The sequence below is a fragment of a genome, unplaced genomic scaffold (genome assembly GCF_019419815.1).
Source record: "Pyrus x bretschneideri cultivar Hongxiangsu unplaced genomic scaffold, Pyrus_bretschneideri_v1 Contig47, whole genome shotgun sequence".
NCBI lineage: Eukaryota > Viridiplantae > Streptophyta > Magnoliopsida > Rosales > Rosaceae > Pyrus > Pyrus x bretschneideri.
This window is the reverse complement of record NW_025999784.1, coordinates 2,389,880-2,407,837: the sequence shown is the minus strand read 5'-3', so window position 1 is coordinate 2,407,837 and position 17,958 is coordinate 2,389,880. Positions and strand designations below refer to the sequence as shown.

Genomic DNA, 17,958 nt, shown 5'->3' with positions numbered 1-17,958 from the left:
CAAAACCTTTTATTTCATAAGTCCTGTGAAAGCTTTATAGCTTTTGTCTAATTTGCATGGTATACGTAATCACGTACATAGGAGGTATGGAAGAGGACTTATATTCGCATGATGGCACAACTACATTACAACTGTGACATTAACTCTAAATTATATAACAGTGTAATGATTATTTAAGTTTGTCTCTATATGACAACTGAGAGAGATACATCGGGATCAAGGTGATCTTAGGATCATTCAGAGTTTGGAAAATATACATCTTAAGATTTTTGGAAATCATTCAAATGTTTGGTATTGGTCTCTTTTGTGTCCATAAAGTACGTTAGGTATATCTTGGTAGCACTCGATATATTAGGTCGAGAGCACTTGATAAATTCTCTGAAAAGTACTCATCAGATTGCTTTAGTATATGTCGATTTCTGTTGACATATATGATTCTACTGACGACAATAAGTCCACCAAACGCATTTCACGCTCTTTTCTATTAAAAACTTTAAACCTTATACTACATCTTTAAACTTAACTACATTAGAACCTCCTAATAATCGAATCCTAAATTTACCTCTATATATGACATTATGTTATTAATTCAAGAGGCTATAATGACAGTATACTCATCACGTATAAATTGTTCTCGGAAGCTGCGATGAGAGAGAGAGATAAGACATCACAGCTTTTGCTTGCTTGTCACACCGAAAGGTGAATAGGCTCACATGTAATTAGCTCTGATCATTTTCCCTAAAAAGAGGGACTTTTGAGGCAGCAAATTACCTCTTTTGCATGCATGAGACTTTCGTCACGCAAATCCCACTCTCTCATTTTTAGCCTTTATTCCTTTCCTTCCTTTCCCTGCTTTTGGCTAACTTTTTCATCCTTTTTCCAAGTACATAATTAAATATACACATATATGAAAAATGAATGATTAAAAACTTGAACTTTTCTCTCTCTATTTATTTGAAGTATAGAAGAAAATTTTAGTGTGTCGAAAATATAAACAGTATACTAAATGTTATAATACAATTGGTTGGAAATATGAAAAAAAAAATTCAATCAATTGTTATGACACTTGATGTACTAGATCATGTTCCCAGCACACTGAAATATTTCTCAAAGTGTAGGAGTGGTTAACTACCATGGAGCAATTACTTGTAAACTTGAATAACATGTCAATATGCCTACCTACATTTCAATATTTTTACTCAATATTGATTACATATATACATATATTGTACTTAGGCCAATTAGCTCTTGCCACCAGCTAGCATCAAGGGTCACCCAATAAATGAAATATTTTAAGTCAATTTATTTTCCCATTTTAATGTAGGGTTTAAAACTCAATTTTGTTACTGTTGGACTGCGTTCAACCACACCACATCCTATTACTTCAGTTGATAATTGGTTTGCCGGAAATCATTGAGGTGAGGACAATCGAACTAAGAACTTTGATTGCAATCGAACTCAGAATTTTGAAATGACCCTTGTCATTTGAATGATAAGACTTTAACACACCAAAGAGAAATGATGATCATCTTTCTTGAAATTTTCCATCCGTTCATAAAGAAAAGAAAATAAATAAAACAAAAACAGAAAAAACAAAGAAAAGAAATAAATAAGTTACAATCAACAAGGAGATTCCGACTTTTGAAACCTCATTAGAAAAGAGATAAACAAATTAAAACCCTTCATAATTTGTTGTTGCTTTTTCCTATTAGGGTTATATTTAAGCAAGCTGGCTTAACCTTTTTAGCATAGCTAGCTAGCTAATTAAGCTCAAACCAAGGACATTGGAGACAATTCCACCATCTGATCGGCTTCTACATGTCCAGCACTTTCATCTAACAGCCACTTCTCAAGATATGTCAATGGAGGATTGTTACAATTAGTACTACTGCTTTCGCATCGAATAATTTGCTTATTCTTCTGATCCTCGTCGCGCAGAAGATGATGATCATGAATTATTTCCGCCCCATTTGGAACTTCAATACTGAGTCGTGACACCTTGTTAGAATAAGTAGATGAATCACAAGTAGACCTGTCCCAAGAAGCAACATTGTTCAAATTCTCATAGGACAAAATCGATTCAAACTCCTCGTTAGATACTAGGTTTCCTGTGCTAATACCGCTAGGTTTTTCTTGATCATCATCAGATGCAGCATTATATTTGAGGCTAGAGGTCTTCGGAGTTGGGGAGGATCTCATCCAACCTTCTAGGAGCCGTGAAATGTTCTCAGTGCTTGAGGCATATGTGGAGGAGGAGGATTGGTTGTTCCTTAGAATAATTGAGGAGGCATGGCTTGTCATATTATCTAAGCTCCCTTCACTCAAGCTCCTCCTTGATACATTTACATTAAATGGATCATCTGACGTCGTATGAGGATCAAGAGCTGATGGAAATTGCTTCAGCTTCTTCTTCAAGTGGGTGTTCCAGTAGTTCTTTATGTCGTTATCGGTTCTCTGTGGCAGGTAGGAAGCTATTGCTGCCCATCTGCTCGATCAAACCAATATTAATTATTTTCATGTATTAAAATACATACCTATAAGAATAAACACACACACACACACACACACAACTTTTTCCAACAACATCTGGCTCTCGCTAATAACAATTAGCGTTGTATTCACAATCGTTGATAGAAAATGGTAATGAATGAAGAAGTTTGAAGATGAATTACTTGTTACCCAATAAAGCTTGCAAGTGAATGATCATCCCTTCTTCATGAGGTGTGAAGTTACCGCGCTTGATTCCCGGTCTGAGGTAGTTAGTCCATCTGAGTCTGCAACTTTTGCTGCACCTCAAAAGCCCTTTTTGCAGCCAAAAATCAAGAAGAATTGAATAATATGTACAAAACATCAATCCACAAAGAGATTAAATAAGACAAAATCATAACACATAATATTCACTAACTAATTCGCATGGTAATTAATAATTGCTTAAACTTTTTTTTTTTTTTTTTTTTTTTTTGGACGCAAGATAAATTAGGGAAGGGAGAAATCGGATTTGGGATCTCGAGTTCAAAAATAAATGCTGAATTTTACTGTCAAATTACCAGTGTTGGTTGGAACTGATCTCCAATTACCAGGACCATGTTCTTGGATGTAAGAAACGAGGACGATGTCCTCCTCAGGAGTCCATGGACCTTTCTTGATTCCTACCTTCTCACAGCAAGGAGGTCTTCCCATCTCTCTCTCTCTCTCTCGCTCTCTGCCTTCTCTCCCAAGGACCTAAAGTATAAACCTGAATATTTCATACAGTGCTCTTATGTTGAGCATATATACATATATATATATGTATGTATGTATGTATGTATGCATGTATGCATGTATGCATGTGTATGTGTATAGCTCACTTAAAAAGGAAGGAAGTATTTGCACACTTACTGTTCATCTACCTCGCCGAGTCATCTGCCCTTTTCATTAACTAACTTTAATATAGTCAAATCTGTAGAAACCAGGAAGTCGATCAAATATCTATATAGGCATTTCGATTCTCTGCGGACCTTACTGTTCGGAGTCTAAGGACAAAAAAATTGAGCTCTTGATTTGTGTGAAAGAGAGCTCAAAGTTCTTAGTTTATGTGAGGTGGGTCAACGTAATGAGTTGATAGAGACCATCATATTCAATTAAGTGGTTCAGATTGCCTGATGATTGGACGAATGAGATTTGGAGATGATCTTTGTCCGAACTTTGTATTTTCTCTCTCTTATACATCGTCACGTGCCATGCACATGCAGATCACCAGAAATGGCAACTTCACACTCTCCTCCTACCCTTTGTTTCTCTCCTCGTGAACCTCCTATGGTCCTACTTTTGGTTAACATATAATTCGGTGGCTGATTTTCTTTTGCTCTATATATGAAAAAACACACGAGACTATTAAATGAAGTCCTTAAGAATGATTTCTTAATACATCTCAACCCTAAATCCTAAACTAATTTCAACGTGAGACTCACTCACATTTTCATTTCTTGTGGGTTAGAAACGCTTGGTATGTTAGGAATGATAACATTATTAGCATGATTATCACCATAAAGTAGCTTAAGCCCGGTTGGAAATGCTTCTTTAAAATTACTTATGATCTTAAATGTTTCTAGTAACATCTCTTCTATTAGAAACACTATGAAACTTTTAAATAAAAATGCAAGTGCTTTCTGAAAAGGCACTTCAAATGCTCTTTGGAGCACACCTCTAACTTTTTATGTCAAATATGATTAGAAACATTTTTGGTGATTTGAAAGCACTTTTAACTATTAAAAAAACAAACACTTCTAAACATGCTCTAAGTTTTAGCATGAATTTTCTGGTGTTGGTCATCTGATTACACATAAAGGGGTCGTAGAATCATATGCAAGGTTCTAAAAAATGTTAGACGCTAGTCGGACGGTGGGCAGGTGTCTAGCGCCTAGGATCTTAAGAGGGTTTTTAGTTATATTTAAATTTAGCGAATTATTATTGGCATTAATCTAATTTCGCACTCTAAACTTTCTATAATTAGAAAGAAAAATACATACTGTGAGGAGTGTAAAATAAGATTTTAAAATACCGATAACAGTTCTCTAAATATATCATATAACAATAAAAACATATAAATAAGTGGCTACAGTTGATTAAGTACAAAAAATGAAATATGTATTCAAAGTTATTTTATAAGAAGGTCCAAAATTATTTTACAAAAAAATTATCATCAAATCCTTAACCGCCTAGAGGCTTCATCAAAACGCCCAAGACCTGATTGGGACGCCCAACCTCCGCCTAGCGCCTGAGCACCGCCCAGGCTCCTTTTTAGAACAGTGATCACAGGTAACTTGTTTGAATACGAATCAAGATGACTTAGCCATGAACCAATTGCAATATTATTGCCAACTGCCAACTGGTTCAGTCGCCTGCCAAGCAGCATGCTACGGAATCATCGAAAGAAACCTGGCGCCCCTGATGCCAGTTGACATGCTGTGGTGTTGTTGAAGAAAGAACCCTCCCCGCATCTAAGGTTTTCTCCCCTGACCATGACCTGAACAACGTCGGGTGTTAGTATTTTGCTTTCCATCAGAACGTGCACACAATGACACAGCTTATGTTGGAAAGTGTGCAATATAGGTTCAGACGTCCTTGAGAAGGTCTGATTTGGAAACTAAGTACTTAAACACGACGACAAAGATTTAGATAATACTACACATACAAGACAATTAATCGACCTAAACAAGGGTATCTGACTTCCATAGCATTTCAAAGCAAAAGTTCTATGCAGACAACAAAATTACCACCCAGGAACAAGAAAGAATGCAACAATTCAGACATTGTTTTTGTCGCAAATTCTAGTACCCTACAAGCACTGTGCACTCGATCGTTTTATATGCAGTTATATTATTTTGGTAATGCCGTGACCAAGGAAAATTACAAATTTTAATCCTGAAGGCCATTGGCACATCTCCACAAGTACTCAGAACATTTGATTTCATATACTCCTAAGATAAATCCTAATCCTCTGATACTGGTTATCATCAATAACAGAAGCAGAAAACCATAAACATTAGATCGAAATGAATGAAATGGGCAACATAAAGAATAAATTTACTATATTGTGGAAATCTAGCCAAGTGGATATGTATGAAAGCAAAAGATAACATCACAAATGCCTGGTAAAAACATCCAAAGTCCTAAAAAATAAATTTGACGGCCAATGCACCTTGGGAGTAAAGACCCTCTACGATATGCTTAGTTTGTAGTCAATCATGCCTTTATCAAAAAGAAGCTTAAAAGGCCAAGATATGAAGAATCATATGTTTCAAGAACTAAAAAGAAGCTTAAAAGCCTGACGGCAAGCAAAGAGATTTGAAGCAGCCAAAAGCAAAACTTTGACCCTTACATCTTTTTAACTTTTTTCTCTTGATGTTATATTCAATGTCCCTGCAATTGATTTGCTCGTGATTTCTTAAAGGGTGATATCTCATTGACTGCAGCTCTTCTTCCACCAAAGCAAGCCTTCGTTTCTCATCTTTCTGAAGCGAGAAAATTCAAAAGCATAAAAAACATACTTCTATAATCCTTGAAAAAAACACAAGAAGCAATATGGCATGATTATAAGACGGCACCTTATTAAATTTTACACATTTACATTCCACATACTTTGTATAAGAGCCTGATAAAATAGCTAAGTTATTGAGGTATCAATGATTTCATTAGTTAGTTCTTAAGGTTTGAATGAGATAATTTATTCGAACGGATTGACTATGAAAGTAACAGTTTTATGAGTGTGTCAATATGTGAAACACTTACGAATACTCTAAAAATTTCCCACGATCTAACATTTTGCCTCATGAGATTGTAATTGAATACAACAATTTATTACCATAGTTTCAAGGTGAAGCAACATTATCGGACTTACATGGGCTTTTTCTAACCCTAAAATGTGCTGCTTGCAGAGCTTGAGCTCCATTTCAAGGGAATGGAACCGAGACTCAACAGGTACTACACATTGCTCCACTATTTGTTTTTGTCTACCCCGGATGATCTCTGGCTGCCACACATTCAATGCAACTGAAGCTTGCCTGAAACAAGCAATCGGGCAATAAAACATACTGACATAAACATACTCGTAAAAAATGATAAAAAAGGGAAAAGAAAATTAAAGTTCCAGAAAAAAATTATAAAACTGCATTAAAAAAAAAAAAAAAAAAGTAATGGTGTACTTCCATGGACAAAGGTTCGGGAGCATGATATGACTCTCAGCCTCTTGTGCTGTTCCTTTTTATTCTTTTCGGTATAACAGAGGCTGGAGGCTTGAGTAGGGGAGCGCAAGAATTGAATTCCAATACTCTATCACTAGAGCTACAAGCTCTCACCTCAAGTTGTTATTGACCAAGCTCCCTAACCGTATCACGGTACTCCTTTGTTCTCCGCTAGGGGAGGGCAAGAATTGAAATCAATGGTCTCATGGTGATGGTACGGGTACTCCTTTGTTCTCCTAATGTGCACAGGCTCTGAATATGTAAACGATAATCGACGTGTTCCATGCTCTCTGAATTGGTATAATAGCTACAACTCTTGCTAAGTACTAGTTTTCAAAATGTAGTATGCAGATCTAATCATATCAGATTACAATTAACTTCTTATGCATCAATTTTTGGGATAATACAAATCATGAAAACAAATTAACCATATGAAAGTTTCCGAAAAACCAAACAGATTTCAAAGTTTCTGTACACATACATGTATTTCTAATTCTCTATCAAACTCAAATTAATTCACAGATTATCAAAAGAAAAAGAAAAAACAGTAAACTAATTACCTAATCCTGCTCAAATTTGAGAGCTCAGTAAGTGCTGCTTGCATTTTCTGAGTCTCTTCGGCCAATCGAGCCTCCATCTCTCGGAGCTTCATAGACCGTTCTACAACCTGACTCTCCTTCCTCAAAACCGCCCTCCGATGCGCCGCCATTTTCTTATCCCTCTCTCTCTCAAACCTAAAAAATGAAAACCAAAACACACAATTTTCAAATTTACATTTTCAAGTAGCTGAATTTAAAAAACAACAAATTAAATCTTTACCTGATTTTGTAGAGGGATTTAGAGGTTGATGGATTTGGGGAGGTAATCGAGGAAGAAGAAGTAGGTAAATCGGAGGAGAGGAGGTGGGACCATAGGGAGTCTTCGTCGGATAAGCGGCGGAGGCGCGCAGAGGAGATTGATATACGGCAGAGGTCCTTGTAGCTGAAACTGCCGCCTTGAACGCCGATTTCTAGAATTCGCCTCCACAACTCATCCGGGAGAGCTGACATTGAACTTAACGGTCTCTGGTGGTTGCGTAGCTGAACAAGCCGTCGTCCACGGTGGTGTTTATTTTCAGTCCCCCGCCGACTGTTATCAAACCTCCCCAACCGACTCACTTGATCATGATTTATTTAACTATTTTGTCAATCGGTCCTCCTACACCGTTGACACACGGTTGGAAAATATAGAAAAAGGGAATGTTTTATTTAATTAAGTAGGAATCTTTTCACTTTAATCGTTTAGAAGTATTTTTAAAATAACCATAAGCGCTTTCAGAAAAAATAATTTTGGGTTTCAGAAGCATTTAAATACTTTTTAGAAGCAGCATATAATATTTTAGAGAAAATATTTTTGAGTTCCAAAAACCAAGTACTTTTCGAGATTTCACTTGCGTTTCTACCAAGGGTTGGTTCAAAAAAATATCTCCAAAAGTGCTTTCACTCGTTTTAAAAGCACTACCATTTGAGAGTTTTCAAAATGACTGAAAGAAATTTTAGAAAACATATATTTTTTAGATTCCAAAAGTACTTGAAATGTTTACTACAAAAAACACTAATTATGTGGTGCACATCAAGTTTTTTTTCCATGATTTACTTACATTTTTATTAAATATTAGTTTCAATAATATTTTCATCAAAAGCATTTTCAGTCATTTTAAAACGCTTTCAGTCATTTTAAAAGTAGTCTTATCTTTCATTTACATATTAATTCATGGAATGATTAATCCATTTGAATTTTGATTTCTTTCTTCTATTACACTTTAACACTTCTTGATTTTTGGAGTAATGTTTAATTTATGCAGTCATTTGGTTTTCGTTCGGCCGTAGAAATACACATGATTCTTGCATGAGAATAAATTAAACAGAAACAACGCACATGACCACGTAAACGAATTGTACTGAAAAGAAAAATAAAGAACACGTAAAAGAAATACAGAGAGAAATATAAGCACATTGTACCTGTCAATACAAACACATACTGGAATTCGAAACGGTTATATCAAACAGGCCGAAAAATATTTATTCATGGCAAACTTTTATTTCAACAAATAAATACCATGAGAATTGTCCGTCCTACTGAATAAAACGACGGCGTACGGATTCAATGACGAAGTTACACTACCAACTGAATGATTCCAGAGACTATTCTGGCCTCTATGATCCTATGCAAAAGGATTTCCTCCGATAGACGCGACAGGTTCCTGTGTAGGGCCGTTCCTGCAAAAACAAGCAACTTCACATTAATCCAAGACGGCGACAATGTCAAGCATCAAGCACTTCCTCAACGCCGGCCAATTTGAGTTTCTAAACTCTATCTAGTATCGTCGTACTGTAGTCTGGACATTCAACCTATCCGCTAAGGCAATCTCTAAGTAGTGACTCGAAGTAGATACATCACCTGACACGCTTACATCGGGTTTTCATCCAATACATTTCAAAGAATGGTGTTTTAATTAACTCACAACCTCGTTCGAACATGTTCCTTAAACCTGTCGGAACTGGTTATATGTAAAGATGAATCAGAAATGATTTTCGTTTGCACATTCCCTCGCGACTCAATCAGATACCTCTGTACGAGGAGAAAAATTCTGTAGGAACACTCTGACCACATCATCCATAGCCCGTAATGGACCTCTCACAAAAGCACACTGTGAGCTGCCCTAGTAGTAGTAGGCAGCCCTACCTAAGTTTCTCGCGTGTTAGAGGCCCACTTCCATCAACATCATTCGTCCTTCCTCACCTAGTTATTACACGATGTCAACCTTATTATTATCCGGCTTTGGTGATAGTTTGGTGATCCTCTAACCATATGAAGTTTATAACCATACAAAAATGAGAATATCATGGGTCTGCAAAACCTGTCTCAAAGATAATGGAGAGGCTAAAAAATAGAGAGTAGAACATAAACTTACGGAATCTGAGAACTATGTGCCTGCCCTGGCGCATACGTCAAGCCACCTACATCAAATCAAAATTGAAACGAATGAAAAAGATAAGATTGTTAATATTTCAATGGTCCTGCAGTTTTCTGTGGCAACCAATATGATGCATCCAACAGCCGTTGGATTAAAAAATATGCAACCCTGGTTGGCAATAGTTGCAGGAACAAAACAAAGGAGAAAGGAATGTAGCTTTGCTGGCACTGAAAAGCTTACCTTCTGCTGCAGCTGGAATATACGGCATCCCAGACACTGGATTTTGCGGAAACCATGCCTGAGATTCATCAAAGAAAGAGGATTGCAAATGATCATTTGGGAGAGAGGCTTGTAAGGAGTTCATGTCCAAAAACTGAAAGAGACACAAGACAAAATTAGAACCGAGAAATCTAAGAATTGTATACGTCTGATAGAAAACTCCATTCCAAATCCTTCTTTAATTTAATTGAAACATGATACAGTCTAAGAATAATATGGTAGACACTGATTAGTACCAACCTTTTTTTTTTTTTTTTTGAACAAACGATAGTATCTACAATAAGAGGGAGGGGGGTGGGCTTAGCCTCTCAATGGGCTAGCAATAATGTGGTTCAAATTGCCTTTGGCGAGAATCAAACCTAAGAACTAACTTACATGTGAGAAGGAATACCACTAGACCGTAGTACTAAATGGCTGATTGGTACCAACTTATTCCAGTCTATCAATCACACCACTTCCAGTGTGACTTGCCCATAAGATTTAAATTACATTACATTACTGGGAGAATAAAACATGCAACAAGTGTCTTATCCCGCCACACTTTTAAGCCATGAATTAGTCTAAATAAAACTGAACGCGGTCAACTAACTAGAATGGTATCATATTTAATTTTCAGAGACTGGATCTTAAGAGGCATATGTAGTCTGCAGCATTTATTACACTAATAGAACTCTTCTTTCACAGAAAATACAGTTTTGATGTCAAATATTGACTTTAGTTATCAATTCACAACTTTTACAGGAAGTACACTTCATTTCCGCTAGCAACCAAGCATCATGCTATGGTTATCCTTGACTCGGTTTTCTCTGACAGTTGACAGATATGGTAAACAAATAATAGCATCACTCCACGCATGCCCTTAATCAGCTTCCACATTCAAAATTCTCATGCAAACACACAAACACTCACATAAAGCTAATAGAAAAATAGAAATAGGGAACAATGCACTATAATAGAAACACAATTTCACTATAAGAACAAAGGAAAAATGGCAATCCTGATGCAATAACTAACAAAAACATACCATACTGTTCTGATCCAGATCTGTATCATAAGGAAGATCAAATGGGTTATTTGATTTGTGGTCGGTGGCATGTGACTTAATTTCTCCCTGTAATTTTAGGAGTGGGACAAAAGAGATTAGGATACAACTAAGCAGATTCCATTAAACAAATCACAGGAAAGATGCTGAAGGAAATAGAAGAGTAAAAACCATTTGAGGAAGCACTTGTGGAGTATATGATTGCCCCAACACAGCATGTAGTGGCAGACTTGGATCGTGGGGTTCACCTTGAGAAACAGCTCCCTGAATCCCATCTTTACTAGATTCCTGCAAGCGAATTCCATCAGTGGAAGAAAATAAATAATTTGAGAGAAATATAAGGTTGACGCAGAAACCTCGGAGATTCTTAACCCAAAATCACGGTCACCAGCTGACGAAAGCTTGTCAGTTGCTCCTGGCTCACTGCCCTTTTCAGCCACCTCCGATGGAAGGTGTCCAATAGAATCTTCAAAAGCATTCCATGACTACTCAAAAATAACATATCAACCTGATTACATTCCTTCATATTAAGGCATGCCACTATGTTAAGGAAACTTTATATTCATTATAATAAAAAAATTAAAAAATTCAAGGGGGTGTTAAGCACATAGAATGCCATCATGATCTTTTAGACAAGTTTATCCACCAAAAGAAAGAAAATAACTTTGAAAGAAATCAGGTCGACATTCTCCATGGAGCTCAGCCTTAGAAGTTATGAAACCAACCACCCATTAAAAACCATCCTTCTGAAAAGCCAAATAATGAATTGGTGCAGGGGTAGTTTGATCATAAGATGCTTACCTGTGCGCTTCCAGTATTGGGATCTGTGACATTGTGCAAACTATCACTCCATGGACTAGAAACATCTGAAAACGGTCTATGACTACTAGAGTACTCAAATGATGGCCATTGCATGCTTGTGTTTGATGACGAGAATGCTTCAAAATTTCCAATAGAACCTCCACCATTGGAAGCTATATTTTCAAGGGTCATATTTTCGGAGGATGGAAAGGAAGCTGAGGGCTGAGGCGTATCAAACGTTGCCCATCCTTCATTTTTAGGGGCAGCCTCAGCTACTTGTTTATCCAAGGTTGGAGTTGACTGCTGCTGAGGAAAGTCAGCAAATAACTCCAAGGAAGGTCGGAAAACTTGAGGCTGGTCCATATTCATACATGAGTTGGAAGATGATAAAGACGGTTGAAACAAATCTACGGATGGAGACGAAGATGCTGCTGGTAACTGGAACAAATCAATGGAAAAGGCTGCAGAAGAGACTTCTGGTTTAACTGGGGCCTTGAAAAGATCCAAGCTATCACTACTGCCAAGATGAGATGATCCCGTTAAAGAGGTGGATTTATCCGGGAGGATTCCAGTAGCTTGTTCAGGTTCGACAGCATTTGTTAAACTGCCTGAATTAAATGACTTGGGAGACATGGAATAGCTATCCGCTGAGACAAAATTTCCTAAGGATGCAGTTCTCTGAACAAGCAAACAAGCAACTGATGTCAGGTGATGAAAAAACTAGGGGCAGCATAATATGATTATCAAATAGAAATGAAGTTAATTAGATAGGATAATGCACATATACATACGGACAAAAGCAGAAAATGAAGGTACGCACACCAATTAACATAGCACTAATAAAATGGGGAAATGACTCCACTTAACTAATTGAGTGACAAATGCCTATCCAAAGAAAACATGACCCAAATCATTGATTACATGAACTTACGATCCAATCTTAAAGTTTCCCCTGTACGTCCCAAAACCAGTTAAATTCAATGCTACAGAAATATATATAACATTAATATATATATATATATATATATACAAACACAAACAAATAGGGTAGTGTGTCCGTCCTATGAGAATATTAAAAGGTACACAGCTGTAGTTTTAATAAGAACCTTGGATACGGCTAATCTTTTTTAATGGTATAACCAAGTCTACAAGAAAACGACCTGCGGACAGGATATCCCTGCTGCATCTCTCTTGACAATTGCCTCTGGATGTGTATCTTTTGCTTGGTGTCTTACTTCAGTTAGATTATCCCATGAAGGCACAAAAGTGGGGCTGCTGGATCCAGTGTCCTTCTGAAAATTAGGAGACTGTACTCCAGATCTAGACACATCACCTCCACTTGACACAGAGAAATCTGAAGCTCTTGAACCAGAGCCCTCATTTGCAAACCTGTCTTCATACATTTGCTCACTTAAACGACCGGCACTGTAAACAAAACTCGACATCTTTCCTTCATATCGACCTCGATCAGAACCAGGCTTCCTGGTAAGTGCAGCAGCTTGTTTTCCATACCGTCTATCTTCATACTGATAGTCATAAGGTGGACTTTGAGAATAGGAATGATAAGAACTAGCACGTCTCATCTCATCTTCACGGATTCTATGGGTCTGCAAGGAATAGCACAAATTAGGCCCATAATCTTTGCAGAACAAAATAAGTCAAAGTGTAACAATAGGAGATTATTGGTGTATACAGTTACAGCCAATTCATTCTGTTCTTTTGATGATGTGCATGATGTATCTGAATCTTAAAGAGAAAAACTAATTAGTTGTTTTGTAATTTCTTCAATGGAACCAAATAAGAACAGGAGGAGGCCGCTGTTATGCCCCAAGAAGCAAATTAACTGGACAATTACGAAAATGCTTTTTGGTTATAGTCAATTTTTCTGCAGTATTACAAATAAATATTTTCTTAGTTCAGTGAAATAGAAGCATAAGTAAATAATATCATGGGCCCTCCCAATGCATTTTCACTCTCTCAATTATGTACCTCAATTTAGCACGGATACACAATGAATACTCTTATGTGGAAATTGTTATTAGCACTCCAAACATCTAATTGTGCACTCCAAACTTTCTATACTTACAAAGAAAAATACTCTTGTGAGGAGTGCACAATTAGATTATTGGAGTGCCAATAATAGTTCCCAAAAACATCTGACTTTTTCATTTTCAGAAATATCAATGTTACCACTGATATTTGTGCAAATCCAAACTATCAATATATCTGCCCATATCACTATTTTAATCCATACTATTACCTGCATGTCTCTTGGAGGCTTTTCAGAGGTCCTTCCTCCAGTATATTTCTTATCTACAGTATACACTTCTTATGAACTCACGGATTTTATCAGCCTTACTGCAAGAAGAAAACATAACATAAGTGTACACCCCACAAATGCACATGCTGAACACTGTAGCAATAAATCATATAACTATTACTTGCTGTCTGGCAATCGTTGCCTTTGAAGGTCCCAATCCTTCAAATAAATTTCCCTTGCACGCTGATAAGAGTGAATGCCCATTAGAATAAAAACAAGCAAACATTTTCTTCCAAAGAAAATGAGAATTCAGCATGTACCTGGTTACCACCATTTTGGAGGGCTTCAACTTCTTGTGAAGTAAATTTGGACATGGATACTGACTTCACACGATGAGTAAATTCCCGACTATATCACAAAATAATATGTATGATTCGATTTGGGAAAAGAAATGAAAAGTGGACAGAGCATAAGTACAACATGCCAAACAGGGAAAGTCCCGCATCATTAAAATACAAGTGGACACACGGTGCTTACTTGAAGGAAACTACATTTATGTTGTGTATGGATGATGCATTTAGGCTACATAAATAAGAAATGCGCTACAAAACCTTAGATAGATGGATTTGAAATGGCTAGATGCACTGCACTGAGAGGGATTTATAAATGACTACTTCAAAGGAGTAATTTGAAAATCCTTTGTATAGTGGCTTTGTAATGCTCATGTATTGCATTTTCAATCCCTTTATCTAATGTTTTGTAGTGCATTTCTAACTAATTTAGTGATGCAGGGCGCAGCGGATAGAAACGAAATAAAATAAAAGATACAACGGATAGGTAGGGTCCACTATCTCGTAGTGCGAGGAGAGACCTAAAAACCCTAAAAACTTTGGTTCTAGTACCAGCCTACGACGTAGACACAAGAAAGAACAAATCTGAAAACTCTTAAACAAGAGAAAGGCACATAAAAACGACTTAACAACTCAAATATCAATACGATAATTCAAACAACCTTTTCCCTTCTTGTTTACATATACAAGTATTTATAGGCTTACAACTTAAAGTGAATAATATGAAAAGACATAAAAAAATAAAGGCTTACAATATAACTCCTAAAAAACTAAATGGTTTCATAAAATGTCATTAACCTAGGAATTCCATAAGCTACAAATTTAAAGCTAGACACATGCATTATACCTACAAAACACCTTTGGTCCTTGGCCTGCATCATTTAGCCTAAATCCTGCATCCAAACAGAACTTTAGGCATCAATGTGCTCAAGGTTCAAAGACTCACTTTACCATGAACGGTACTGAAGGTTGGAAAAAGGGTAGTGATAACTGTCAAACTCTAAGAATTAATCATCCGGGCATACATAAATATATTTCCATTCAAAAGCTTGATCTAAAGAGCAATAATTCTGAATTAAAAGTACGGCAATTTAACAATCATGATTTCATAATGAAGCACACAGCTGGCCTGTGCACAATGCCACCTTAGGTAATTTATAGTTGATCCATCTCTAAAAGGACTTTCAATACATTTATCTTCAAAAGAAGTTTACAACAGAAAAAGTGAAATGAAGAGGCAATCTTCACCCAACATGCATAGCTGAAAGACACTGATAAAAGAAAAATTAAAAAATCCCTGCTCGGTTATGATATCGGACGGTTTAGAACCTATCACATATTCTATGCAACTAACCAAAAGAATTCAACCTAAGAAACCTAGTTTACTCTTAAATACTAAAAGGGCTTTGAAGTTTGCTATGTTTTGGCTAGGTAAGAGCTTAAAAAAAAACTAAATTTCGTGTGGGTAATGGTACAGTTTTCACACCAAATCCACTGAAAGCATGATTTAAACCTAAGTACAAAATCCTTGACACTTGTTTAGTTGGGCCAGCATCCTTATTATAGAACATTTAGACAGCCCAAAAGCACTTAGTGAATGGCCTAAGAGGGAACTCAACAATCCAGCACATTCCCAAGCCCAAAGTGATTATAATGGAGGCAGACGGACAACTTTGGCACTTGCATGAGTACCATGCATCTCCTATAGTTAAGGTAACCCCCAAAAAAAGAACTTGGCCCACTTTATAAACAATTAATTGTATTTTTGTTGCGAGCATAGACCTTCAGTCATTCGGTTATTTTCAATACATTCCAAAGAGAACAGTCTTGTGTATGTTCAGCAATAAAAGAGGATGGAGAGCAAGAAAGAGAGATAGCTGTTTAAATGACATCGGGTTTAGTTTATGGATGTCATATTAGGCATGGAACTTGATGCCAAAAAGTTTCCTAAAGTGATCTTGATGAGAACAATATTTAAATGGACAAGTATTAAGTTGGTATAAGATGTTCTATAATTAGAGTGCTAAGTTGGTCTTACGGATGTCTTCCTTATTTAAACACTGTAAATCATCTCCCAGAGTTGAATTTCTTTTTACTTGTAGGATAAGCTAAACTTTCAAGAGGTCATTGCTTTCTTTCTCAATAAGTAGCCTAAAACTTTCCTTGTTTTTTCATCAGAACTTCTCATTTACAAAACTGTAAAACTTGTTCTACACACTTAAAAAGGAAATAAATGAAATGTATAATTGCAGAGGCTGATAATGAAGTTTATACATCGATTTGCAACAAGAAGCACACTAACCAGAACGGGTTGCAAACATTACACAGTTGACCAGATCATTATGATTTATAAACACCGAAAATCCTATCTTGCAATAATTTCCCTTCCACTCTCTGTCTATGGGTCTAAAAATTGAAACTTTTGTAGTCGACTAAACTTGTACACATATACAATCAATAAATATCCCATATTTTTCCTCAATCTTCAATATCCATTTTAGTGGGATTGTTGCACAGATGGCAGCAAGCAGAGAAGTTCTTTGATATCCACTCAAATTTCTAACTAATAATTTGAGCTCAGTAAAGTAGTTGCAAATTTTAGATACTATAACCAAAAGGGCCTCAGGCAAACATAGCAAATTGAGAAACTTTTCGGTTTTCTATTTCCACGCAGAAACTAACTCCGGCATGCAATCTCAAGACCGCAAAATTTGAAGGATGAATACGTTTACTAGGAGGCAAACATTATGCACTACAAACAAGAAACTGGATCAAATGATTATGAAGAAACTCACTGTATGCCACTGCAAGTCATGCAAACGAAAGTCCAAAAATTCGTGCAGACGTACTGAGGACCCTGCATATACAAACCAAATTGCATTAAACAAAATCCTCCAGCTGCGAGAATCGAAACGGAAACGAAAATTTCCGAGAAAACTAGAGAAAGAGAGAGACAGAGAAAGGAGAGTACCAGGCCATTACAGTTGATACATCGCCGATTAGGAGGGAGCTTCATGAGGCCCCGAATGATCTTCTCGTTTCGCTCTTCCTCTTTTCTGCTTCCCATTTCTGAAACAAAATCAAAACCCTAGAACCAGAAGAAAAGGAAGAACGGAATCGGAGGGTGGATGTGGAAATGCACTACCCTCCTCCCTCCTCTCTCTCTCTCTCCTCCCTCTCTTCTTTCTCTCTCTAGAAGGAAGGAGGAGGCTTTAGGGTTGATTCAGTTGGGGTTTTGAATTTGGGAGAGAGGGGAACGACACTCCCGAATCTGAATCAACTGCTTCGACGACAATTGGACAGCAAAAGCGCTCTCTGCCTTTCCTTTATTAAGTCATATTTTTTGGATTTTATTTCCTGAATTTGGCCGACATATTAAGGTGGTCTTGAAAATTAAAAATCGATCAATATACAATTTGAAAATAAGTTTTGTCAAAATTACGTTATATACTAATGTGACGCATAAATGAATTTCAGAAGTTATTTTTATCATAAATAGTCCATAAAATTGAAAATCATTCAGTGCAATTTTTAAGCATGAAGTCTTT

General features: G+C 36.6%; 3 protein-coding genes across 4 annotated transcripts; all 3 read right to left on the bottom strand.

The window, feature by feature from the left end:
- Positions 1 to 1,499: 1,499 nt before the first annotated feature.
- On the bottom strand, positions 1,500 to 3,428 carry LOC103939891 (transcription factor MYB60). 2 transcript variants are annotated; one of them, XM_048568155.1, is made up of 4 exons: positions 3,379 to 3,428; positions 3,048 to 3,222; positions 2,673 to 2,802; positions 1,500 to 2,485 (listed from the first exon to the last, which is right to left on the bottom strand). In XM_048568155.1, the coding sequence occupies exons 2-4, from the start codon at positions 3,178 to 3,180 to the stop codon at positions 1,771 to 1,773; spliced, it is 978 nt and encodes a 325-aa protein (XP_048424112.1). In that variant the 5' UTR covers positions 3,181 to 3,222; positions 3,379 to 3,428; the 3' UTR covers positions 1,500 to 1,770. The 2 variants fall into 2 exon arrangements, with proteins under 2 accessions (XP_048424112.1, XP_009348270.1); XM_009349995.3 differs by having other exon boundaries at positions 3,048 to 3,235; positions 3,379 to 3,400.
- Positions 3,429 to 4,537: 1,109 nt separating this feature from the next.
- LOC103939892 (F-box protein SKIP24) lies at positions 4,538 to 7,919 on the bottom strand. Its single transcript, XM_009349997.3, has 5 exons — positions 7,542 to 7,919; positions 7,283 to 7,456; positions 6,380 to 6,542; positions 5,861 to 5,993; positions 4,538 to 5,005 (listed from the first exon to the last, which is right to left on the bottom strand). Exons 1-5 carry the CDS (start codon positions 7,769 to 7,771, stop codon positions 4,980 to 4,982), a joined length of 726 nt encoding a protein of 241 aa, XP_009348272.1. The 5' UTR covers positions 7,772 to 7,919; the 3' UTR covers positions 4,538 to 4,979.
- Positions 7,920 to 8,640: 721 nt separating this feature from the next.
- On the bottom strand, positions 8,641 to 17,718 carry LOC125469917 (probable ADP-ribosylation factor GTPase-activating protein AGD14). Its single transcript, XM_048568102.1, is given in 14 exon segments — positions 8,641 to 8,980; positions 9,676 to 9,721; positions 9,919 to 10,051; positions 10,982 to 11,068; positions 11,171 to 11,287; positions 11,356 to 11,484; positions 11,801 to 12,478; positions 12,961 to 13,407; positions 14,061 to 14,117; positions 14,119 to 14,158; positions 14,242 to 14,303; positions 14,381 to 14,468; positions 17,206 to 17,267; positions 17,382 to 17,718. Coding segments are annotated over 14 exon segments (2,097 nt in total). The 5' UTR covers positions 17,478 to 17,718; the 3' UTR covers positions 8,641 to 8,925.
- Positions 17,719 to 17,958: the final 240 nt, after the last annotated feature.